The following is a 24,068-nucleotide window of genomic DNA, read 5'->3' on the forward strand; positions in this document are numbered from 1 at the left end:
CATTCCATTCGGCGATTCCATCATTCCATTCGGCGATTTCATCATTCCATTCGGCGATTTCATCATTCCATTCGGCGATTCCATCATTCCATTCGGCAATTCCATCATTCCATTCGGCAATTCCATCATTCCATTCGGCGATTCCATCATTCCATTCGGCGATTTCATCATTCCATTCGGTGATTCCATAATTTCATTCGGCGTTCATCCTTTCATTCGTCTATTTCGCATTTGATTTAGCCATTCTACATTTCATTCAGCAATTTCGCCCCTTTTGCACTTCATGCTATTCTGCATTTCGCTTTTCATGCAGCCATTTCGCATTTCATGCAGCTATTCCGTATTTCATTCGGTCTGGCAGCGTCCATCCGTACGGAAGCGTTAAAGGGACATAAGACAAAGTAAAAAAAAGAGTCTTAATTATGACTTATTATTAAGTCATTGTTATGAATTATATCTTATAATAATGACTATTAAGTCATAATTATGATAATTATGATATATATCATAATTACGACTTATATCTCATAATTATGACTTATTATTAAGTCTTATTTATGACTTATATGTTATAATAATGACTTAATACTAAGTCGTAATTATAAGATATGTCATGACTTAATAATAAGTCATTATTATAAGATATAAGTCATAAATATGACTTAATAATAAGTCATAATTATGAGATATAAGTCATAATTATGATTTAACAATTACTAAGTCGTAATTATGAGATATATATCATAATTATGACTTAACACTAAGTCATTATTATAAGATATCAGTCATAACAATGACTTAATAATAAGTCCTTATAATGACCTCTTTTTTTTTACTTTGTGTTATGTCCCTTTAACGCTTCCGTACGGATGGACGCTGCCGGACCGAATGAAATGCGGAATATCTGCATAAAATGCGAAATAGCTGCATGAAATGCGAAATGCAGAATAGCATGAAGTGCAAAAGGGGCGAAATTGCTGAATGAAATGTAGAATGGCTAAATCAAATGCGAAATAGACGAATGAAAGGATGAACGCCGAATGGAATGATGGACTCGTCGAATGGAATGATGAAATCGCCGAATGGAATGATGGAATTGCCGAATGGAATGATGAAATCGCCGAATGGAATGATGAAATCGCCGAATTGAATGATGGAATTGCCGAATTGTATGATGAAATCGCCGAATGGAATGATAAAATCGCCGAATGGAATGATGGAATCGCCGAATGAAATGATGAAATCGCCGAATGGAATGATGAAATTGATTATGGAATGAAATCGAACTATAGAAGGCGGCTTTGGCGTTCCATACTGTTCTGGGGGACCCGGTTCCGCTCACGGTGGACAATATGCGGCCTTTTACTCCGTCTGTATCTCCGTGTCAGACACCAGAACAACACGGTGATTTCAGAAAGCCCTCAGTTGAGACGTCAGTTTGAAAAGAGTTGACTTGGGACCGAGTTGACCTGGGACAGAGTTGACCTGGGACCGAGTTGACCTGGGACCGAGTTGTCTTGGGTCCGAGTTGACTTGGGACTGAGTTGACCTGGGACCGAGTTGACTTGGGACCGAGTTGACCTGGGACCGAGTTGACCTGGGACCGAGTTGACCTGGGACCGAGTTGACTTGGGACAGAGTTGACCTGGGACCGAGTTGACCTGGGACTGAGTTGACCTGGGACCGAGTTGACAGAGTTGAATTGGAACCAATGTGACTCGGACCGAGTTGGTTACAGACCGAGTTGACCGACACCCGAATTCTCTGGTCATACCTTTTCGTCTATTAACGTGTTCACTATTGTGATATCCTTTCTTTTTTTTCCTGATTTGCCGCTTCGAGATCTCGACACAGGATTCGACTGCAGCTTTGAGGAAGGATACTGCGGTTGGGAGCAAGTGGTTAGCAACCAAGATGCGAACTGGAAGTTGGAGCGTGGGACCACACCCTTAGCCGGACCAGGGATAGAATATGACCACACCTTTGGCAGTGCGTGATTCGTGTTTTTTTTTCTCCCTTCTTTTGACTGTTATTTTTGTTAAAGTAAGCTGACAGATTTCGTATATACGAATATACCAATGGGGCATAACGCACTTGAAGGATGCCATGTTTCATTTTTGCAATAATTGCAATGGTCTGCTTTTTCGGATGTAGAAAATGTTTATACTCGGATTTATTTCAAAAGAAACCCAATCATTCCCTGATTGGAATTTATATGTACAAAACAAACGTTCCTAAACAAACGGATCTGACAGAACGCCAATTAAAGATTCACAAATTTTGGGATTCCTCGTTTCACGGGCAGGTCAATTTACGAGCGATAAACGGGTAATTTACCCTTCTTAGGATCGGGGTATTTTCGGTCTTCTCAGTGCCGGGGGAGGGACCGTGCCCCCTAAATGTAAATTCCATCACAATGCTTCTGCAGATTTGACTAAGTTTGTCAGAAATGTTGGTTGCCGTGCTAGAGTTAGGGTACGGTAATTAATTGTTAACGGCAATTCATCGTTAATAATCATCAGGACCTTTTTTATTTGCATTGTGTAATACAGATATCAAAGGGGTGTATTGCTTACATGAGAGGGGCGTCTCTTCCATTGCAACAATGATAAGTCCAATTGTTCCCGCTTCAAGTCAGTGGTATCTCAGCTTTTGGAACCACATGTATGGAGCAACCGTTGGTATGAATGTTACACTAGACTCAATACAATTTTGTACTTTTTTTTCATTATTATTATAAGCCCCTACCAAAAGGATTATTTTCCAAAATTCAATCTAAGATGAGCAATCGTTGACAATTAGATACTTCATGAGCTGTCAACTAGGCCATCACTCAAAAAATATTGCTTCTATGGACAATTATAAACTGAGTTACACACGGTATTGCTTCCAATAGCATCAAAGCATCAATCTGCACGCATAGCAGACTTTCCTCCCTGCATTTGTAATCTTAAAAAATAATACACCCTTGTGTCATTTAGGTACGCTCAGAGCTTACCAAATCGTGGAGGGTTCCGGCAAAAAGATTCTCTTAATAAAGAGTAAGCACCACACCGGTAGAAGGGTATGGGAACAGCATGTGACCCAAATCTTTAGCACCACTGGCGTCCGAGTACAGCTTGAGGCCACAGTCTCTAGCAGTGACGGTGATATTGCAATCGACGACATCTTGTTGACGTTGACAAGTCCGCCCGGTGAGTATTCAACATAGTTTCTTCAGGACAAGCTTCTCTCTTTACCTATTTTCATAGAAGCGAACTCAAACTTGACGGGTTCCGATTCTGAAAACATATGGTGATGGGCTCCTATCGGTCACTGTTTTGAAAAAAAAAATGAAAACAAAGTTGAGCCATGTGTATTTGGGGAAGTCGTTTATCCTTGTGTAGAGGATCAACTGATATCCTATAAAAGGGTCCGTTTTACCCCATATTGGGTTTCCATTTTGCCCCACATGTAAAACGGTTCGCTGATGGATTTTTTTTTAGTTGCCCTTACATTTTACACTGTTGCACAATACAGCAATGACTGTTATACATCTTGACACGTAACATCGAGTCCGTTTAACAATTAATGGGGTTGATATCGGCCAGAGTGTGCAATTTTTACCCACTCTTCCCCTTCATGTCCAGATCCAGATCCAGCTTTCGATTGCGACTTCGAGGAAGGTCTTTGTGGGTGGAATCATCCTACAGATGGTGACTTCAACTGGTATCGGGAACGTGGAGATACTGTCACAGAAGGCACTGGTCCCGAATTCGATCAGACTATAGGCAGTACGTATACTTAATAATAAAATCGAATTTCGTCCATGATGCAATAACCCTGCGTCATTAAGACGTCGTGCTTTGCTAATAATATGTGAGCTGTCTTGTGGTTGACAGGTGGGGAGACAACTATAAGCTCTCAGAAGAAGGTATTTAATATTGAAACAAAGCCAGATGTCATGACGTCTTGGGTCTACTGCAGCAGAAACCTATAGTTGCTTTTAAAGGCCAAAAACATGCACCTAAATGATTTTTCGAGCAAATGGCACTTCTGTCGTTTTGGGGAATCGTTCTTTAAACAGCATTTATACCAAAACGGCATTGATAGGAGCGTTATTTAGTGGAGACCACAAGGCAGTACATGCAGAATTTCTTTGATGTTAATGCCAGAATGTCAGAATGCCTGAGAAATTGAGCATGTTTGGAGAGGTTAGTTCGAAAACCGCATCGTGTTTAATTGGTATAAACAAACCCAAGAAGCTCAAAGGGGCATAAGCTTTACTCATATTGCACCTTAGTGTACGTAGTACGAGCTTTTTTCCCCACGGCGGTGTGAAACACGCCGTGGGCTTGAGCTGCTTAGGTTGGTGGGTGGGTTGGTGAGTTTGTTTCTGCATTCAGTAGGGGACGTTGAACAATAAAGGACAATAGGGTCCCAATTCCCGAAGGCCCCCAATTTAGAATCGTGTACAAAACATGGGAGGTCTTCCTAAAAAGTTGGTACAAACAAAAGAGGGACAACAGGGGGTCCCCGATTGCAGGCAAATACACATTTGTATGCGTGGGTCGGTGGGTGGGTGGGTTGGTGGACGGTTTACTCGGGCATATATGGTATTCATGCATCTCGAGCATTGCAGCTTTGCATTCGAAGACCGGTTTTGAAAACACTGATGCGCATGTGTCTATAATTTGCATATTTTTGCATATTAGATCACGCCCCATTCGGGTGCACTCACAGTGTGGTATTAAAGCCGTCTTCATACGTTGCCCGGCCACCGTGGGTTAATTGTACCACTTGGTACTTGTTATCCTCCCCAATCATTTGTAGAATTCATTACCTTTCAAAAGAAGGAACTTAATTTGCCCTGCCCTGTTTGCGTCTTGAAGGAAGGCTGTTTTGATAAAAGGATTTTTTTTCTTCTTTTCAGCACTCAACGGAACCTATTTGTTATTTGAAGGCAGATTTGCCTTGCCCAATGCAACGGCCATCATTCTCAGTCCTCAGGTGTCGGTGCCCTCAGGATTTAACTGGATCATGAGTTTGTGGTACAACATGTATGGCCGTGGAATCGGTAATTTGGTTACACTGAGATTTATTTTTGGTTCTTAGTACGATTTATAGAACGAGATCTATTTTTGTTTTGTGTACGTCGGTGAAGGGTAAAAACCTTATGAATAGTTAATGCGGTACCCGCTGCTATGGTACATCAGATTCGAACCGGCCAATCGATCCCGTTAGCTCGGTGGTCGAAAGACATCTGCACTAGAAAGCAGGAGGTCGTGGGTTTGAGTCCCACCCGAGTGATTTTTTCCAACTTTCACTCGGGAGATAATACACTGAGTATACAGTGTTTATACGTCGGTGAAGGGCAAAAACCTAATTTGAGCGCTCTCAGTTGACGGAGACCATTAAATGGTTTTAAAAAGCGCATCTTTTACAAATTATTGAAACCAAAGAGGAATGTCTGATAGCTTTCTTACAGTTCAGAAGAATTGATATATGCACGAGTGTAAAATTCAAGTCATCGACCCTAACTGAACAAGATGTATTGGTTACGATACAAGGTGTTTTATTTCTTACTTGATTGGGCGAATCCTAGGGGACCTGATGTAATTGTTCAAAAACCATTACAATAAGTACGCACAGGCTAGGTGACAAACTTTATTGAGCTATGATATGATCACTTCATTTACATACAGCTGATTACAGCGCGCAGTGGTTTGGGAAGTAATGAATAATCATTTAGCGATCACGCGGTGACCTATACAGTAAACAAATGACGATTAGCCAATCAGCATGCAGTACCGTATTTCAGCGCTGGTCGTTTGTATGGAGGATGGCAATTTACTTGTTGTAATGCTAATTGGCCTATCGCCGTTTGCGAGTTAGCCACGCCCCTTAGACAACCTTTGTATACGCTTAGGTTTGTTTGTCTCAGATGTTGCGCGTTCCGCGTCCATTTGTATATCAAGTAATTGGACAATATTTCGCCAGCTGCGTTGACGCGTTTCTAATGCGATTCTACTGTGACAGGTCATTAATTATCACAAGCATTCTTGTTCTTCCTTTAATTGTCACAGGTGCTTTAAATGTGCATCAAGTACCAGAGGGACGCGGTGTCACAGCCGACACGCGTATTTTCCAGCTGCTCGGGGAACAAACTAACGATACAACCTGGCTTCAAGCAGTAATAACCATCAGAAATGTGACCGCACCATTCAACATAGCATTAGAGGGAGTGCCAGGTGTATCTGATAAGTCGGACATCGCTGTCGACGACATTCGGGTTGTTCCTGACACAGGTTTGTTGCCCTCTCGTCCCCTAGATTGCATCATAGGGTTTTAAACAAATGCATATGTAGCCCAGATAGAACATTACAAGATCACAAGCAGACATAAATACGAGGCAATTAATTAGGCAGTTCCATCACAACAAAACGCTCAAGCCAAAATTGGACTGGGATCATGTTTGCAAATTCCATGTTCACAAGGCCTGTGTTTACGTAAGCTAGACTAAAGGCTACATCGCCCAGGAATATTTAAATAAAATTCTCCTCCAGATGGTGGTAAATTGTCCGAGATATCATTAACAGTTGCATACCAGTAAGTTTACTAAAACAAAATGTATGGCTATGTGTTCATAGATGTAGAATATGCCACATAACCTGGATTTTCTATGCATGGATTTCAAATTAGGTTTTGCCCTTCACCGACGTATAAACACTGTATACTCAGTGTGTTACCTCCAGAGTGAAAGTTGGGAAAAAATCACTCGGGTGGGACTCGAACCCACGACCTCCTGCTTTCTAGTGCAGATGTCTTACCACTCGACCACCGAGCTAACGGGATCGGTTGGCTGGTTCGAAACTTTCACTCGGGAGGTAACACACTGAGTATACAGTGTTTATACGTCGGTGAAGGGCAAATAATCTAATTTGATTTACATCACCCCGACGCAAAAATTCCATCTTATAAAACAAAAGTTCTATCTTATGAATATGCATGGATTTGTTTCGCAATGCGCAGAATCTCCTCGTGTCACTTGTCCCGATGATGTCCCCTCTGTCTCTACGAACCCTGGGGTGGAGTTTGCCGTCGTACCTTGGACACCAATGCCATCTGCCACCGACAACATTGATGTCCTTGATTCGAACAGCATCACTTGCTTCGACGATGGAGGCAATGTCGTGATGTCAAGCAGCTCGTACGGAGTAGGCACAACGACAGTGACATGCAACGCGACCGACTCCGCCCTCAACATCGGAAAGTGTCAGTTTAATATCACCGTCGTCGGTAGGTTTGTGTATTTTACCGATAGAATTGCTGTATCGTTTATTTTAGATCATAACATGTTAAAGCAGTATAAGTGTGGCCTCAAATCTCAACAATACAAATGAAAAGAAAAAAGGAATAACACTTAAAACTAAAACTAGACCACATCAAAGTTGTTTTGACAACATAGAGGAGTATATGTTTACATAGCCAAAAGTAACTCAAGTATGGTGGGTAATGTCGCAAAGTCCAAAAATCGTTGCAGGTGTGAAAACATCCTCTTCAATCCAAATTGTGTATGTCTGCAAGATTCTGTTATGAACAATGCAACCTAATGTTAGTTGGTGTAACCCACCCCACCCCTCAACTTCCCGTTCTTCGATATTTCTGATTTCATGTTTTGACGCCAAATTCTGGTAAGACCTTGGGCAGTTTTTTTGTCCACCCCGTTGTAAAAAAGTAAAGTCTGTCTCGAGCCAATGTGGCTCATCAGGCTGGCGTTTATCTCCGGTTTCAGTAGCATGAAACGACAGAATATTTCTACTCCCCCTGGATGGGATGCTAGTCCATCGCAGGTTACTCCCAAGCTAATGCTGATACCCATTTATACTCCTGGGTGGAGAGGGGTAAGTGGGGATGAAGTGGCTTGCCCAAGGACACAATATATGACCAGCGGCTGGCTTCGAACCCTGGACCCTCTGATCATGAGTCACGAACCCTAACCACTAGGCCACAAACTCCCCCTATGTCAACCTAATTAAATGAACAGGAAGACCATATATGAGCTTTGGTTTTACTTCTCCAGTGGTAAGGATATTTTGGAAAAAAAAATTAAAAACCCGACAAGGAACTTCAGTCTATGCGGCTAGTACTTTGAGAGTTGAACTAAGACGCCGCATTGTAAATGTTTCTTTGTACTAGGTTAATGAAATTTTAAATGCATTAAAATCATTTTAAAAAATGTATCTTGACGCTGGGTGCCAAATTTTATGTTCCCAGCTTCAACAGTAACAGTTAGCCCATCAACAACAGGAGTAACAAGTATCAGCGATACTCCAACGGGTGGCCTTGGATCATCAGCAACGTCGGCTGATTTATCAGCAACCGGCTCAACTATCCAAGGCACTCCCATGAGTGGATCAGCAACAACAGCGGATCAATCAGCAACCGGAGCAACAACGATTAGCGATACTCCAATGGGTGGATCATCAGCAACATCGGCTGATTTATCAAATACTGGAGCAACGAGGATTAGTGATACTTCTACTGGTGGATCAGCTACCAATGGCGGGCAATCATCAACAAGACCAACGACAAGCCGTGATACTTTGACGGAAGGACCAGGAACAACAGGTGGACAACCAGTGGCTAGACCGACGACAGTCGGCGATACTTTGACTAGTGGATCAGCTACAAATGGCGTTCCAGCAACAACTGTATCAATTGAAGATTGCATTACGACTCAAGGTAAACGGCTCAAGTCATCTTGTTGCAAACACAATGTTGACAAACATTATTATGTTTATATCCTGCTGTGTCGACCACCTCTTCAAAAAACTTTTTTTTACTGAATTATCGACATGCTTGCGTCTCAATACAAATAATTTCATGTCTTTCGTTTGCATGAAATGCAGCGTTCCTGGTCCAGCTCCGGATCCTTGGGATAGACGGGGCACCGGTGGTGTATACCAATCAGCTTGCCAACAAGGACTCACAGGAGTTTCAAGATATCGCTCGGAGAATTGGCCAACCAGTAAGTTGTAGCTTTGTCAGTATTTAACCGCTGATAACAAAGGAAGTTCCACTCGAAGATTGACAAAGTAAACCATTGTCATTTCGAGACATTGTCTTGATTTAAACTATGATCAAGGCAGGGCCTATCAAGATGCTGCAGTGAAATTGAAAACTATTTGTGAGCGAGTGATCTGAGGAATGTATTGGTCACGTAACTACATGCATTAAGCCTAAAAGGGCCGGGGGTGGAATCCCCCCCCCCCCTTCTCCGGCTGAGAGATGGTCAAAATAACCTGGCCCTTTTAGGGTTAAGCTTTAACCATTTATCAATTGTGGTAAAGCACCTCGCCCAAGGACACGATCACTATAGCTTGATACCATCACGGTACGTTAAACAACGTGCTGCTCTTAAAGGTCTCCTGTCATCTGCAGTGCTCATACACAATGTCAACAGCCTTTCCAATCCATATAGTTTAGCTTATGTGAAGGTTTTTCATAAGTTTGTCTTGAAAACCTGAGGAAAAATCACTTGGCGATGTTTTCTAAAAGTGTTACAATTTAAGTCATTTTTTGAGCCATAACAATGAATTATGGCTCAGATGCAATATCCGGGGAAATTAAAACTTTACATTTTTAATGAGAATTTAGTATAGAAGCAGTGATACACTAAATGTTTTGTAAGATCTCTTCCAATACTAGTACACAGGGATAATAATTGCAAGTATATCAACTACACGATGATATTGTTTCATATGAAGTAATGACAGAAACTTTACCTTTATTTCCGACAGGTGTCTAGAGCTCTGCGACGAGGGCAGAGGACATCAACGATTTGCAAGTTTGAGGTGGTTGCGATTCGCAATGGCAGCTTGTTGGTAAACGGCGTAGCCAGATACCCAATGACAGCAGTGGTGGACAGTAACACCGTTCTAGACGTGCTTCATGTCGACGCACAGATCGACAACTCGCTCCTTATTGATCAGTCGGTTTCAGTGGTTACAGGTACAGATGTCTGGTTGTCTCAAACCAGATTTCTAGAATTCATGGCAAACCGCCAAACTCCCCAACCTTGTAAACAGTCCTTTCTAAAAAAAAAAAAAAATAGTCCGACGAAGGACCATGAGGGGCTCATTTCCGGAGCCGCACAGACATCAAAAGTTCACGAAAGGTTCTTCATTGTAAACCTCGTCCCAAAGGTTTCTAGCGATACGTTCCCACTAGCTGTTTTGCGGTACTAATGTCTCAAGGTTAAACGTAGACCCTGGGAACGATCTGGGTTCACAGTCTAAAGGGACGGTCCGCAAGGTCATACAGTTATACGGCTTATGGATTTGTTACAACGATAATCCATGATTTGATACAATGTATTAAGTTTTGGGATTTGTTTCCTTTGATTCAGCTGAGACTGAAAGCTGCCCGGCAAACTACTGCCAAAACGCCGGCACCTGCGTTCCAGTAGGGAGTTTCCCTGACCTCCAGTTTTCGTGCGAGTAAGTGTATGAAATCTTCCATTCCCTCGTAGTGTACTACTATTTATGTATAATTCTGTTATTTTGACGCGCTCAAATTAACATGGTGTACAAAACGTGTCATTACCTCAGATCAAAGCAGACAAGTCTGTATTTGCCTGCAATCAGGGACCCCTATTGTCCCTCTGTTGTTTGTACTCTAACTTTTTAGGAAGACCTCCCACATGTTTTGTACACGAATCCAATAAGGGGACCTCTCGGAGACTGGGGACCCTATGGTCCTCTATTGTTCAACGTCTCCTATTGAATGCAGAAACAAACTCACCATTGCATCAATTCCAATTGACAAGCATTTTGTTTTCTTTCAATTGCAACAGGTGCGCGGAAGGATTCACCGGTAGTAAGTGTGAAGGGGAAGGTATGTACTGGTCATTCTGTTTACAGCTTTATTTTGAAAGCTCTTCTTTTTTTTTAGTTGCGCATCCCATATGTGTCTGTTGACTTGGGTAGGGTTCATTGTCCGCTGTGGCAAATTCAAAAAGCGGGGTGGAGGCAGGACCAGCTGGACCTCATCTGACACCAAAGAGCGCTCTTCGTAACAAAAGCCTCTTTTTAGCTACCAGTTTCTACGGGAAAGTTTTGCTCAGTTAAAATCATAATATTCGATTTGCACCTCTTCTGTTCTTTGGTTTTGTCTTGGATTTTCCCTTTTTGGGATGGGGATTGGCTCAGTTTATTGTTTATTTTTCTTTGTTTGGTTGGTTGGTTGGTTTTGGTCCTTTTTATGTATGAGGATTTCAAGGTCCGAAATTTAAGGTTGTGATCGATTGATTGAGCAGATACAAACTTGTAACGTTTTGACTCGCACCTATCCAGACCAACCCGCAAATGGCGGGGTCATCACCTTGGCGGTTGTTGCTGGTGTGTTGGCGGTCGCAGTGATTTTCGCCCTTATATGCGCATGCGCCATGGTTATGATGGGAACTGCCAAGCGACATGCTGGTGATCGGCGGGAGAGAGTGCCAGTGGATCTGATGCCAACCGGGTACCGACGACCGCAGGTGTGTTCTATAGCACTTGCTGTTTATTAACGCCTTAAAAAATATTCTAAATGTTGGGTAGTTTTTGGTTGTTATTGGCGTGAATGATGCTCAAGACATTACTGTTCGTGGAATTGATTTTAGTCACGATCCACTGTGTGGTCACTGATCCAACCAAAAGATCTCGACCATTAAGTGTTTAATAATAATAACCAATAATACTTTAGAGCAAATGGGGTGGATCGAGCTGAAACGACACCATTTGCAAGTGCGAAATAAAAAAAAAATATTAATAGGCCATCAGCCTGGGGCTTTGGTCGGTATCAAGTGAGGGTGAGTAATGCTCATAGCAATTTTTGGCAAGGTATGCACCCCTAGAGTCGGGAGATATGTGATAGCATTGCAGCGGTGGCAGCCTTTTGGGTGTTATCACTTCTTTTTTTCAAAATGGCCACCAACATGCTTGTTAGGGACCGTGACCATTCCGCCCCGGTATGAAAAGGGCCCCCCGGTAAGCTCGTCCCCTCCCAAGAAGTCCTTTCGTACCGTCCCAGCTACCGGCCTAGGAGCTGGTCTGGTTGCTAATCAGGAACTCCTCTATCCTGGGGTCTATTGTTTGCAAGTATTGACACATGTAATAAATCCCAGAAGAAACCTGCTTGTGGTTTTCATCTCTCAGCGCGAAACAATAGAACACTTTCGTCGGCACAGATCAAAACCCCTGCCTTGCGGTTTCGCGCACAATGGGACCGTAAATTAAAACGGCGTTTTAAGCTGCTATTGTTCTGCTCTGGACGTTCTCTGAAGGGCAATAAATTGATGCGCCTGACTGACTTCAAAACTTCTGGTCAGACAGGACCATGTACCGGACGAGACTGGGCTGAAGACCGGACTGGCTCTGGACCGGACGAGGTACCGGGGGGCCCTTTTCATACCAGGGCTGAATGGTCACGGTTCCTTACCACATATAAGTGGCCATATCTAAGCTTAAAGAGCAGTTAGGACAGTGATTTTGGTGTCTTTTACTAGGTTTTTTGGGGGAAAAGATTACATTTCTGTCTTTACCCAAACCGTCTATTGAACCAACTTGGTCACTTTTATTGAAACGACGAATTACAGATCGTAGAAAATGCTGTATAGGAATGAGTAAATATACGTCTATAACCTTCTTGACTCGCCATTTGCTCAAGAGTAAGGCAAATTGGTTTTTATTTTGTGTCTCCGTTTCAGTTTAATAGACCAGGCTATGATGGTAGATTCTCGCCCTACTTCATCCCCGGCCCAGCCTTGGTAAGCACATGATATCTTGCACGAGACCTACATAAGTGGTGCTAAAAAGAAGGAAACCCATATTTGACAGGAATTTTTACCTATAATTACTTAACTGTTTGAGCTGTTTTTTTTATGCCCCGCGGCGAAGCCGAAGGGGCATACTGTTTCCGCCTTGTCCTAAGAAGCATTTTGCATTGGGGGTCGAAAGGTCAAGGGTCAAGGTCACAGTGGCTAAAACAATAGAAATCTTGTATTTATTCTGAGATCATAGGGATTAGGGATTAATTCATATAAAACCTACAGAAGACACTAATGCTGTCAATGAACGTTCCATTTGACCAAGGTACATGTAAGTTGATGTTAGAGTGGTGTTATGTCATGGAAACAGTCACGGTTGCGGGGCATTTGTGTTTGTAAACACACCTGACTTGTTTTTTTATAGTTTAGTAAAGTGTAGCTCTACAACCATACGTGGTGAAAACTAGCCCCATAAATGTGGCCAATTTACTGGACTACCTCCGTAAATAAAGGCCACACTTCCACCATGTACAAAAACATGTCGAATTTTGTCAAATTTTGATTTTCACATTTAGACTTTAGAAGCATACTCGCCCTCTTTATAGGCTAATCAGAAAGTGCTGCCTATTTCAGATGTCTATTTTTTGTGAAATTTCCAGATTCGTTGGCACACGTTTGCGTATCAAAATTTCAGCATGAAATTTCACAAAAATTAGACATCTGAAAAAGGCAGCACTTTCTGATTAGCCTATAAAGAGGGTGAGTATGCTTCTAAAGCCAAAATAAACTACAAACTAAGCCTAAATGTGAAAATCAAAATTTGACAAAGTTCGTCATGTTTTTGTACATGGTGGAAGTGTGGCCTTTATTTACGGAGGTAGTCCAGTAAATTGGCCACATTTACGGGGCTAGGTGAAAACAATCTTGAACAAAATCGCAAGAATAGTGTTATTATACTAATTTGAATACAAGTCACCAAAATCACAGTTGTCCACGCGTAGTCTATGTAAATCGGATGTAGTGTTTCTTGTCTTCAAATCAAGCTCGGGAGCTCAGTCAAGCGGATGGAATAAAGCCGTCCATGGACAAACAGGTTTGGCACATGACGTTTTTAAACTACCATATCTCAGCGACCAAAAATATGCACTTGCAATCATTTTTAGGTCACTTATGTTTACAAATCAGTAATCAATACCATTAAATTGAATTTTTGAAATATGCTCGACGAGTAGGTGAAAATTGCTGTCAAAAGTGGGTTTCCTTCTTTTTGCACCTCCCTGTACATGCAATACTTTTATCTCGTTGGGGTTAACTGATGCATATTTACATTTACTATACATTGTAATAGTTGTTTCGTATTAATGATACCAACGGTCGTGGCATGAACTGTTACTGAAGATTTTAACAACTTATTAAGGGATTGAGATGAATTCTTGAAATCCATTGTAAACCTCCGAGGTCAAATCATTTTTTAATTATCACAAAGCCAATGCTGCATTGTTTTAATCTCGCAAGGGAAAAGAGTGATTTTCAATCCAATGACTTGCGTATTCCTGTTTTCTTCCGCGGATCTAGTGTCGATATCATAAATAACATCGTGCACTTTTTTAAAAATATCAACGAAATTGCAGATGCGAAGAATGAACCAGGACTCGCTGGAGAGTGACTCCTATCTGGACGACGGTCTTCGGGATCTGGACCGCCGTATTGACAACTTTTCCACTCCCTACATCGTACCAGGACCTGCCCTGGTAAGCATAAACACAATCTGCATTTAAAACTTGCATCAATTGATGATCTTTTAGCAGATACTAGTGAATCACTTTTTCATCCGTGTTTTTTTTTTCTTGCACGATCATAAAATAGATGCGCAGAATGAACGAGGAACGATATGACGACGCTTTTTATTATTAGGATCAGGACAGCTTGAGAAGGAAAGACCATCTTGAGATGACGTCATCATGACAGCTTGAAAGGAAGATTATCTTTAGATGACTTCATCGGGACAGCTTGAAAGGAAAGAATATTTTGGGATGACGTCATCTTGGCAGCTTGAATGAAATGCATATCTTGGTCTTGAGATGACGTCATCCAACAGTAACGTCTGAATAGGAGACGTTTGAGAGGCGCGATGGCAGCAAGCACAAAGGCCCTTTTCTATTGTTGACGTCATTTTGAGCATGCGCACAAACCATTGAAGCTGACCGGTGTGTTTGCTGCCACCAAGCGTCTCAAAAGTCTCCTATTCTGCCTTAAATACTGCGATTGCATATTTGCAAAATGTGCAGGAGGAGACGAACCAGTTTATTCTGGTTTATATGGTTTTTTCCGGCCAATTTCCTGAAATGTTCATTCACTTCTGAAAATCGGTCATTCTTTTTCGTCTGAATTTGAATGCACATCTTTAATCCCATTTCAATTCAACGAAAATCCAATTGTTTCCATTGTCCGCGCATTCGGTTTTGAGAAACAGATGGCCGATTACGTTACCTGTGCATTCATTTACGCAAGCATACCTTTTCTAAATTGATTTCAGGTACAGCTAATTTGATTGATGGTCAATGAAAAAGAAACCCCTAATTGTAATTGAAATAGAATGGTGAATATTTGAAATCGCCCTCTAAAAGTGAAAAAAAAATCTTGTAAACGAATCTGAATGGACGTAACCGAAAGGTGCTGCTCAACCACTTAATTGATTGAACTGAAATGGAATTGAATGCTCTGGTAGCGAAAATGAAATGCGTGATCAGAGGGAGTCTAAAATTCAGACGAAAAAGAATGACCGATTTTCAGAAGTTAATGAACATTTTAGGAAATTGGCCGGGAAAACCTATACTATCAGGCTTCCAGTCGTAAAAATACATCAGCGTATTGTATGCTTCCGTAAAAAGTACCCAGATGACTGCAATATTATTTTTGATATTGCAGTCATCCAGGCGTTTTTGCTAGTTCCCGCACAAGCTAGAGCGTATAGAAAGTCACAGTCAACAAAGCGCGCGGCACGTGGACGCAGCGCGCAGCACTAGCAGGGTAAGTGCACACTGTTGTCAACAGCCACAATGGCAGCTTCGAGCGGCGCGAAATTTGCTTCAGTAAGCGAAGAAAATATTTTGAGGAAGTTTGAGAAATAAAGGCAGTGTCCTGAAATTTATTTCTTGCGGATCAAGCTAGTCAGCCTAATATATATAATAATAATGTTGGATTGGCTTTTTTCGGGGAATACAAGAATATATTGCGCTCGCTATTCAACTCGTGTAATATTGTTATAGTTCGTGCAATATATTCTTGTATCCCCCTCAAAGCCATCTAATATTACAAAATTATTTTCTCAATTAGCGACCCTTTGGAAAAAAAAAGTGCGTATTAACATAAATAAATAGTAGTACAGTCGAGTCTCGTTAGTACAAACTCTGTTAATACAAAATTCTGGTTATAACAAACATAAAGCCTTGGTCCCAACTGTGCATTTATGTGCACAATGAATGGGACTGATGTTCCTCTTAATACAAAGTTCTGATATAACAAACAATTTGGCTAGGTCCGAACGAGTTTGTTATAACGAGACTCGACATATTATGCTTGCAGGTGTCCCTTGTCCAATGTTTCGGCTTTGACAAAAATTGAAGACCCAAATGTCCTGCTCCCTCTTTTAGAGTGGTCACGTATTTCCTTTGAACATTGAGAAGTAATTATTCTTTAGAATTGTCTAGTATTGTAACAGGTGTAAGGGACTGAATGTACTAAGCTGAAAATGGAATATTAAGGTTCCTTGGGGTGTACTGCTGAGATTGAGGTTGAAGCAGACACTTAATTGGAGCATGATTGCATTATAAAATGTAATTTAGGCTAAACGACTTCTTGATTTATAGTAATTTAGTGTATGTATTACACATTGGTTAAGTGGTGTTATGTAATGTTATTGTTTAGAAATGCCAGTGGAAGCTGAATTTTTATGCTCTTTTAGCGTGGATAATAAACTTGAGTTTGAATTTGAATGATGTAAATACTATGTATAGCAGTGTAATACGGTGATAGCGAGATTGTTTGGTTTTAATTACTGTTTATGTACTTATCTAATATCGGTTTTGAAGGTTTATTTTCATACGTAATTTCAAGTGTTGTGTTGTTACATGAATCGGGGTCCACTGCTGAGATTGAGGTTGAAGTAGACACTTGGAGCGTGGTTGCGTTATAAAATGTAGTCTGGTTCCCAGACCAAAAGATTCCGACTATTCCTGATGAATCTTAGGTCAGGTAGCCTCCGGTAATGTATTACAATTTACATCACGTGACTAAAACGGGAGGAATTCCTCCTTTTTCCGAAAATGTCCGAAGTTTGCCGAATTCATTTCGTCGACTATCGGATAGTGTCCGAGTATTTCCGAGTATAATATAGGTTTTATCATGGAGGAATAAGAACTCCATGGTTTTATTAACTGCTAATTGCTTATTAAAAACTTAAAAAAACTAGTTGATAATTAATATCCATTGCTTTTATTTAGAAAACTTGAAATTCAACAACGATTTTGCACTCGGATCGTATAAGAGGGGCGAACTTTTTGCTGCGTCATGCACTAGTTTGAATTTGACGACCGTTACCGGCATTTTCCAAAACTCGGCGTGGTCTCAATTCGGCTCCGCCTTCTTACAGTGCTGTTTGGGTGTTTAACTTTGAAGATTCCAGGTCAAAATTAGTCAATGTTTTCTTACAGAAGTATTAAACTGTATATCATAACTGTATGATATATGAAGCAAGTGATTTATTTTTTAAAAAAAATGATCGGAACATTAAAAGCTTTATGTGATAAAGCGAATTCGGAAACGAAGCCGAGCTTTGAAAAAGGGCCGTCAATGTCGTCATGTTTATTTTTAGCCACGGAGGCTGCCTGACCTACAATTTAGACGTGTAGACGTCGGGGGAAATTGTCAGGTCGGGGAACCAGACTATATAAAATGTAAATTAGGTTAAAAACCTTCTTTAATTATGTTCAGAATTTTTAGTGATGTAGTGTATATTTACATTGGTTAAGTGGTTTTATGTAATGTTTTTTAAATGCCTGTGGAAGCTGAATTTCTATGCTTTTTAGCGTGGATACTAAACTTGAGTTTGAATTTGAATGAAGGAGATATTTTGTATAGCAGTGTAATACGGTGATAGTGAGTTTTTTTTGTTTTAAAAACTTTTTATGTACTTATCTAATATCGGTTTTGTAGGTTTATTGTCATACGTAATTTCAAGTGTTGTTTTGTTACATGAATCGGGGTCCACTGCTGAGATTGAGGTTGAAGTAGACACTTGGAGCATGGTTGCGTTATAAAATGTAAACTACGTTAAAAAAACCTTCTTTAATTATGTTCAGAATTTTTAGTGATGTAGTGTATATTTACATTGGTTTAGTGGTTTTATGTAATGTTTTTTTAAATGCCAGTGGAAGCTGAATTTCTATGCTTTTTAGCGTGGATACTAAACTTGAGTTTGAATTTGAATGAAGGAGATATTTTGTATAGCAGTGTAATACGGTGATGGCGAGAATTTTATTTATTTTTTTTTTAACTTTTTATGTACTTATCTAATATCGGTTTTGTAGGTTTATTGTCATACGTAATTTCAAGTGTTGTTTTGTTACATGAATCGGGGTCCACTGCTGAGATTGAGGTTGAAGTAGACACTTGGAGCATGGTTGCGTTATAAAATGTAAACTACGTTAAAAAAACCTTCTTTAATTATGTTCAGAATTTTTAGTGATGTAGTGTATATTTACATTGGTTTAGTGGTTTTATGTAATGTTTTTTAAATGCCAGTGGAAGCTGAATTTCTATGCTTTTTTGCGTGGATACTAAACTTGAGTTTGAATTTGAATGAAGGAGGTATTTGTACATGTATAGCAGTGTAATACGGTGATAGCGAGATTTTTTTTGTTTTAAATACTTTTTATGTACTTATCCAATATTGGTTTTGAAGGTTTATTTTCATACGTTATTTCAAGTGTTGCTGTGTTACGTGAATTCATTATAATCAGGTGTACGTAAGGGTTTCAATTTGTATTTTTTATATGCAGTCATATAACCTAGTAAAGAAGGTATAACAGGGTACTATATTATAATCAAGCTTGGTTTCAGGGAGAACTTAATAATTTATTACACAGGAAATAGGTTTTCCCAGCCAATTTTTTGAAATGTTCATTCACTTCTGAAAATCGGTCATTCATTTTCGACTGAATTTGAATGCACGTCTTCAATGCCACTTCAATTCGACGAAAGTTCAATCGTTTCATTGTCCTTGCATTCAGGTTTGAGAAACAGACCGGCCACTTACGTAATTACCTGTGCATTCATTTACGCAAACGTTTCTTTTCTAAATTGATTTCAGGTACAGCTAATTTGATTGACGGTTAATGAAAAAGAAACCCCTAATTTTATCTGTTGCCGATGGCATTAAACTAAAAGTGAAACAGAACGGTGAATGTTTGAAATCGCCCTCTGAAAACGAATTCTCAAATTCAGATTCAGACGAAAATGAATGACCGACTTTTTTTCAGAAGTGAATGAACATTTTAGGAAATTGGCAGGGAAAACCTATATTTTTGAACTTTTTTGCATGTATATTGCCGATAAAAACTTTTAATGTGCATAACACTGCATATGCTAACAACATGAATGCATTGTGACTCGTACAACTGTTGCATTGAACGTGTGTTTCCGACATCATTCTCACGTATGCTGATCAAGACGTAATGAGTTTTCTTGTGAATGTCACAAATAAAGTCAATCATGGCATTAAAAGGTAACTCTTTGTCAGTCAGCATGATTTAAATTAGTCAGGTTCCAAGACCTGATGACCAACTCCCTGACGTCTCTGAATAGGTCATAGGTCAGGTATGCGTCACATTAAATTAAAATAAACAGGCAACCACAGCTAATTTACTTTAAAAAAAAAAACTTTATGAATTAAAAAATATAACCAAAACAAAAGTGCCATTGAATTTATATAATTTTTCAAAATACCAGTATGTATAGGTTTTCCCGGCCAATTTCCTAAAATGTTCAATCATTTCGGAAAATCGGTCATTCATTTTCGCTACCAGCATTCGATTCCATTTCAGTTCAATCAATTAAAGTGACTGAGCAGCACATTTCGTTTATGCTCATTCAGATTCGTTTACAAGACTTCCTTTTCCCTTTTAGAGGGCGATTTCAAACATTGGTCATTCTATTTCAATTTTAGTTCAATGTCATGTGATGCAATCTGCTATTTTGAATGAGAAAAACGTACTTTTTATTGCACATTCACAAAATTGTAGGCCAGAACTCGGCGCGAAAAGGTGTGCATGCGTAAATAAATGCACAGGTAACGTAATTGACCGTCTGTTTCTCAAAACCGAATGCACGGGCAATAAAAGCGATTGAACATTCGTTGAATTGAAACGGGATTAAAGACTTGCATTCAAATTAAGACAAAAACGAATGACCGATTTTCAGAAGTGAATGAACATTTTAGGAAATTGGCCGGGAGAACACATGAATAAAATAAGACCATAAGTCATAACTATTTTGGTGCTACATATATTTTTTTTAATAGGTGATTATAGCTTATTCATTGGGGTTTGGGTTCCGCTTTTTTTGACGCACCCCTGTATGTGTAACCGATTGTCGCGTGAATTTTTATGTTCAGTATTGCATTGCCCTGTGAAAACCTCGATTGTCTAGAAACCGTCTACTAAAAAGTGACACATGAACGATAGAAACTTTTTGTTTTTGATACGTTAGCAACCTGCTTACAGGCGGGAATAAATACATGATTTTTTTCCCAGAAACGAATTTTTGGATGGAGCATTTCGGGATTTAGTGTATTAGAGAATATAAGTTTCAGTGCATTTTTCTTTAAATTACGCCTGTAAAAAAAAACAGTTTCACTTGATGCCAAGTGAGGTGCCTGGTTGCCAGGACCGATTCCGTACGTATGATCTCCGAGGCAGCAGTCATGTTCCCGCCGCACCTACTGTAAACTTGTTTCTTCTGCGCGTTCTATTGGACAGAAAGCTACGTGATGACGTCCGTGGAGGAATTCTGGAATTTTAGTCCTTGAACATACGTTGTTTAGGTGAAGTGTCTGGTTGCCAGGACCGATTCCGTATGATCTCCGAGGCAGCAGTCATGTTCCCGCCGCACCTACTGTAAACTTGTTACTTCTGCACGTTCTATTGGAGATAAAGCTACGTGACGTCCGTGGAGGAATTCTGGAATTTTAGACCTTGAACCTACGTTGTTAAGCTTTAAAAACGACTACGTGTAGGTACAGCCGCGGCAAACAAAAGAAGACAAACAAAAGAATGACTTCGGGAAGAGTGCGGGAAAATACCGGGGAATTTCACCACCGCTTTGCCTTGTCGCATTCGCCGAAAGAACTATAATATCTTATTCCTCCATGATTTAACTCACAACGGTTGAGATAATGCATTTTTCTGTGAATTACGCCTGTAAAAAAAGCAGTTTAATTGATGCCAAGTGAAGTGTCTGGTTGCCAGGACCGATTCCGTATGATCTCCGAGGCAGCAGTCATGTTCCCGCCGCACCTACTGTAAACTTGTTACTTCTGCACGTTCTATTGGAGATAAAGCTACGTGACGTCCGTGGAGGAATTCTGGAATTTTAGTCCTTGAACATACGTTGTTTAGCTATAAAAAAAAAACCGACTACGTGTTGGTACAGCCGCGGCAAACAAAAGAAGACAAACAAAAGAATGACTTCGGGAAGAGTGCGGGAAAAAACCCGGGGAATTTCACCACCGCTTTGCCTTGTCGCATTCGCCGAAAGAACTATAATATTTAACTCACAACGGTTGAGATAATGTATTTTTCTGTGAATTACGCCTGTAAAAAAAAGCAGTTTAATTGATGCCAAGTGAAGTGTCTGGTTGCCAGGACCGATTCCGTATGATCTCCGAGGCAGCAGTCATGTTCCCGCCGCACCTACTGTAAACTTGTTACTTCTGCACGTTCTATTGGAGATAAAGCTACGTGACGTCCGTGGAGGAATTCTGGAATTTTAGTCCTTGAACATACGTTGTTTAGCTATAAAAAAAAACCGACTACGTGTTGGTACAGCCGCGGCAAACAAAAGAAGACAAACAAAAGAATGACTTCGGGAAGAGTGCGGGAAACTACCTGGGGAATTTCACCTCCGCTTTGCCTTGTCGCATTCGCCTAAAGAACCCTAATATTTAACTCACAACGGTTGAGATAATGGGTCGTACTATGTACGACCATTTACTCGAAAACAGGTAGCAAATGCTTCTATACTGTTGGCTTGTTTTCATGGACGAATGCTTGTCAACAATAAAGTCTCTTTTGTGTGTACGAACTGCCACGCGCGGAGGTTATTTACACGTAGGGTAATAGCCCAATTCAAGGTGATGCGTGCAGTACGTGTACATGTAGTACACAAGGGCGGATCCAGCGGGGGGGGGGGGGGCAAAAGGGGCCATTTTTTTTTTTATGTGACATCGCAATAAAGGCAGGCAATGAGTACACCACCATCTTTTCCTCAAAAAAACATTGGTTAAAGTGGTCAGAAATTGCCTCAGATCGCACCACAGAGCATCTAGAATCCAAAAAAAAGTCGGGGCCCTTAAGCGGGCCCCGAACCCCACGCCGTAATTTTTTTGGACCCACTTTTTGGGGGGACCAAAACATTTTTGGCCCCCCAAAAATTGTGTTCTGGATCCGCCCTTGGTAGTACATACAGGATCCTCAAATCCAGCAGAAATCATGACACTTTTCGCCAGTTGCAGAATACAGAAAGTATACTTTCATCACTTTTCGCCAGTGGCAGAATACAGAAAGTATACTTTCATCAGTCATGAAACTTGTAAAGGTCCACTGTGTCTATCCTGTAGGCGTCACAATTGCATAAAAAAAAAAATCACAGACGGGTGTTAAAGCGGGTAAACTGATCATACCAAAATTCAATACACAACAAGTTTTGTTTATTGAAATATTAAAAAAATAATAGTTTGCAAAGATTGGTGACCTAATAAACTAACAAATGATTTCATTCATAAAACACTTAAAATGACGCAAAAGGTCAGATTGTTTCATCTCCGATTTTCCAAAAAAAAAGGAGTTCACAAAATCAACTCCCTCTATGAGTTGTTGCCCCATTTTTTTCTGGTCAAAAAACTGCTCTCGAAATAAGGAGTCATTTTGGTAGTGGTCTAGTGCCACAGATACCCAGTCCAAAACACTCAAGCCATGCTGTTGGGGCGGCTTTTAAAATCACTTATAATTATTATCGGGGAAAAAAAACAATCTAGCGAAAAGAACTCGGATATAATGATGTGTAAAAGGTTGTCGCGTAAATTGTTTTGTTCAACACTGCATTGCCTTAGCTGTGAAACCCAAAATGTCTAGAAATCCTCAACGGACAGTGACACATTAATGTTTTGATACGTTAGCTACTGAGCTCTGAAAGTGCCATCCGACTTGTTCAGATACTGACTTATTTTATCTCAGGATGACAACATAATACAGACAAGATGACGCCATCCGGTACCTGAGATGATTTATTAGGGGATGGCGACATCCTGAAAGTAGGATGACGACATCTCGAGATAATTTATTATGGGACGACAACATCCTGAAATAGCATTACGATATCTTGATATAATCTATTATGGCATGACGACATCCTAAAAGTAGGATAACGACATCCTGAGATAAATAATTAGGGGATGACGACATCCTAAAATGAGGAAGACGACATCCTGAGATAGTTTATCAGGGCATGACGACATTCTGAAAATAGGATGACGACATCCTGATATAATTTATTATGGGATGACGACATTCTGAAAGTAGGATGACAACATCCTCAGATAGTTTGTTATGGGATGACGCCATCCTGGAAGCTGGGTGACGACATCATGACAATTTATCACAGGGTGCATTGAAGCCATCTTCAAAACGCACAGGACGTGTGGCTTGTAAACAATTTACTCTATCCCTGTATTATATATACACGGTATTCATTTGATGATGAGAGGTCATGATGTCTGTGCGTTTCCAAGATGGATTCAATGCACCCCGTAATATCTCAGGATGTCCTCATCCTACTTTCACGATGTCGTCATATCCTAATAAATTATCCCGGGATGTCGTCATTCTTTTTTAGAATGTCGTCATCCCATAATAAATTATCTCAGGATGTCGTCATCCCATTTTCAGGATGTCGTCATCCCATCATAAATTATCTCGGGATGTCGTCATCCTATTTTCAGGAT

The 24,068-nt window shown here is 40.4% G+C and overlaps 1 protein-coding gene and 1 long non-coding RNA gene across 5 annotated transcripts in view; both read left to right on the forward strand.

Moving 5' to 3' along the window:
- The window catches only part of LOC119725537 (MAM and LDL-receptor class A domain-containing protein 2-like), a 32,625-nt gene extending 17,263 nt beyond the window's left edge, over positions 1–15,362 (forward strand). For 2 of the 4 annotated variants that reach the window (XM_038196968.1, XM_038196967.1), the window contains exons 7-22: positions 1,843–1,989; positions 2,553–2,681; positions 2,982–3,194; positions 3,630–3,773; positions 4,913–5,056; positions 6,066–6,287; positions 7,012–7,278; positions 8,257–8,724; positions 8,892–9,010; positions 9,783–9,993; positions 10,391–10,481; positions 10,838–10,878; positions 11,337–11,521; positions 12,731–12,790; positions 14,422–14,541; positions 14,657–15,362. In XM_038196968.1, coding sequence (XP_038052896.1) covers positions 1,843–1,989; positions 2,553–2,681; positions 2,982–3,194; positions 3,630–3,773; positions 4,913–5,056; positions 6,066–6,287; positions 7,012–7,278; positions 8,257–8,724; positions 8,892–9,010; positions 9,783–9,993; positions 10,391–10,481; positions 10,838–10,878; positions 11,337–11,521; positions 12,731–12,790; positions 14,422–14,541; positions 14,657–14,704 — 2,609 coding nt within the window. In that variant the 3' untranslated portion in view covers positions 14,705–15,362. The remainder of the gene's footprint in view (positions 1–1,842; positions 1,990–2,552; positions 2,682–2,981; positions 3,195–3,629; positions 3,774–4,912; positions 5,057–6,065; positions 6,288–7,011; positions 7,279–8,256; positions 8,725–8,891; positions 9,011–9,782; positions 9,994–10,390; positions 10,482–10,837; positions 10,879–11,336; positions 11,522–12,730; positions 12,791–14,421; positions 14,542–14,656) is intronic. The other 2 variants (XM_038196969.1, XM_038196970.1) reach the window with 2 other exon arrangements.
- An 873-nt stretch (positions 15,363–16,235) lies between these two features.
- LOC119725538 lies at positions 16,236–19,578 on the forward strand. The gene is made up of 2 exons (XR_005270712.1): positions 16,236–16,881; positions 18,379–19,578. It is a non-coding gene; the product is annotated as an uncharacterized LOC119725538 (long non-coding RNA).
- The last annotated feature ends 4,490 nt before the right edge of the window (positions 19,579–24,068 follow it).

The sequence above is a fragment of the Patiria miniata genome, unplaced genomic scaffold, assembly GCF_015706575.1.
Source record: "Patiria miniata isolate m_02_andy unplaced genomic scaffold, ASM1570657v1 HiC_scaffold_19, whole genome shotgun sequence".
NCBI classification, from domain to species: Eukaryota; Metazoa; Echinodermata; class Asteroidea; order Valvatida; family Asterinidae; genus Patiria; species Patiria miniata.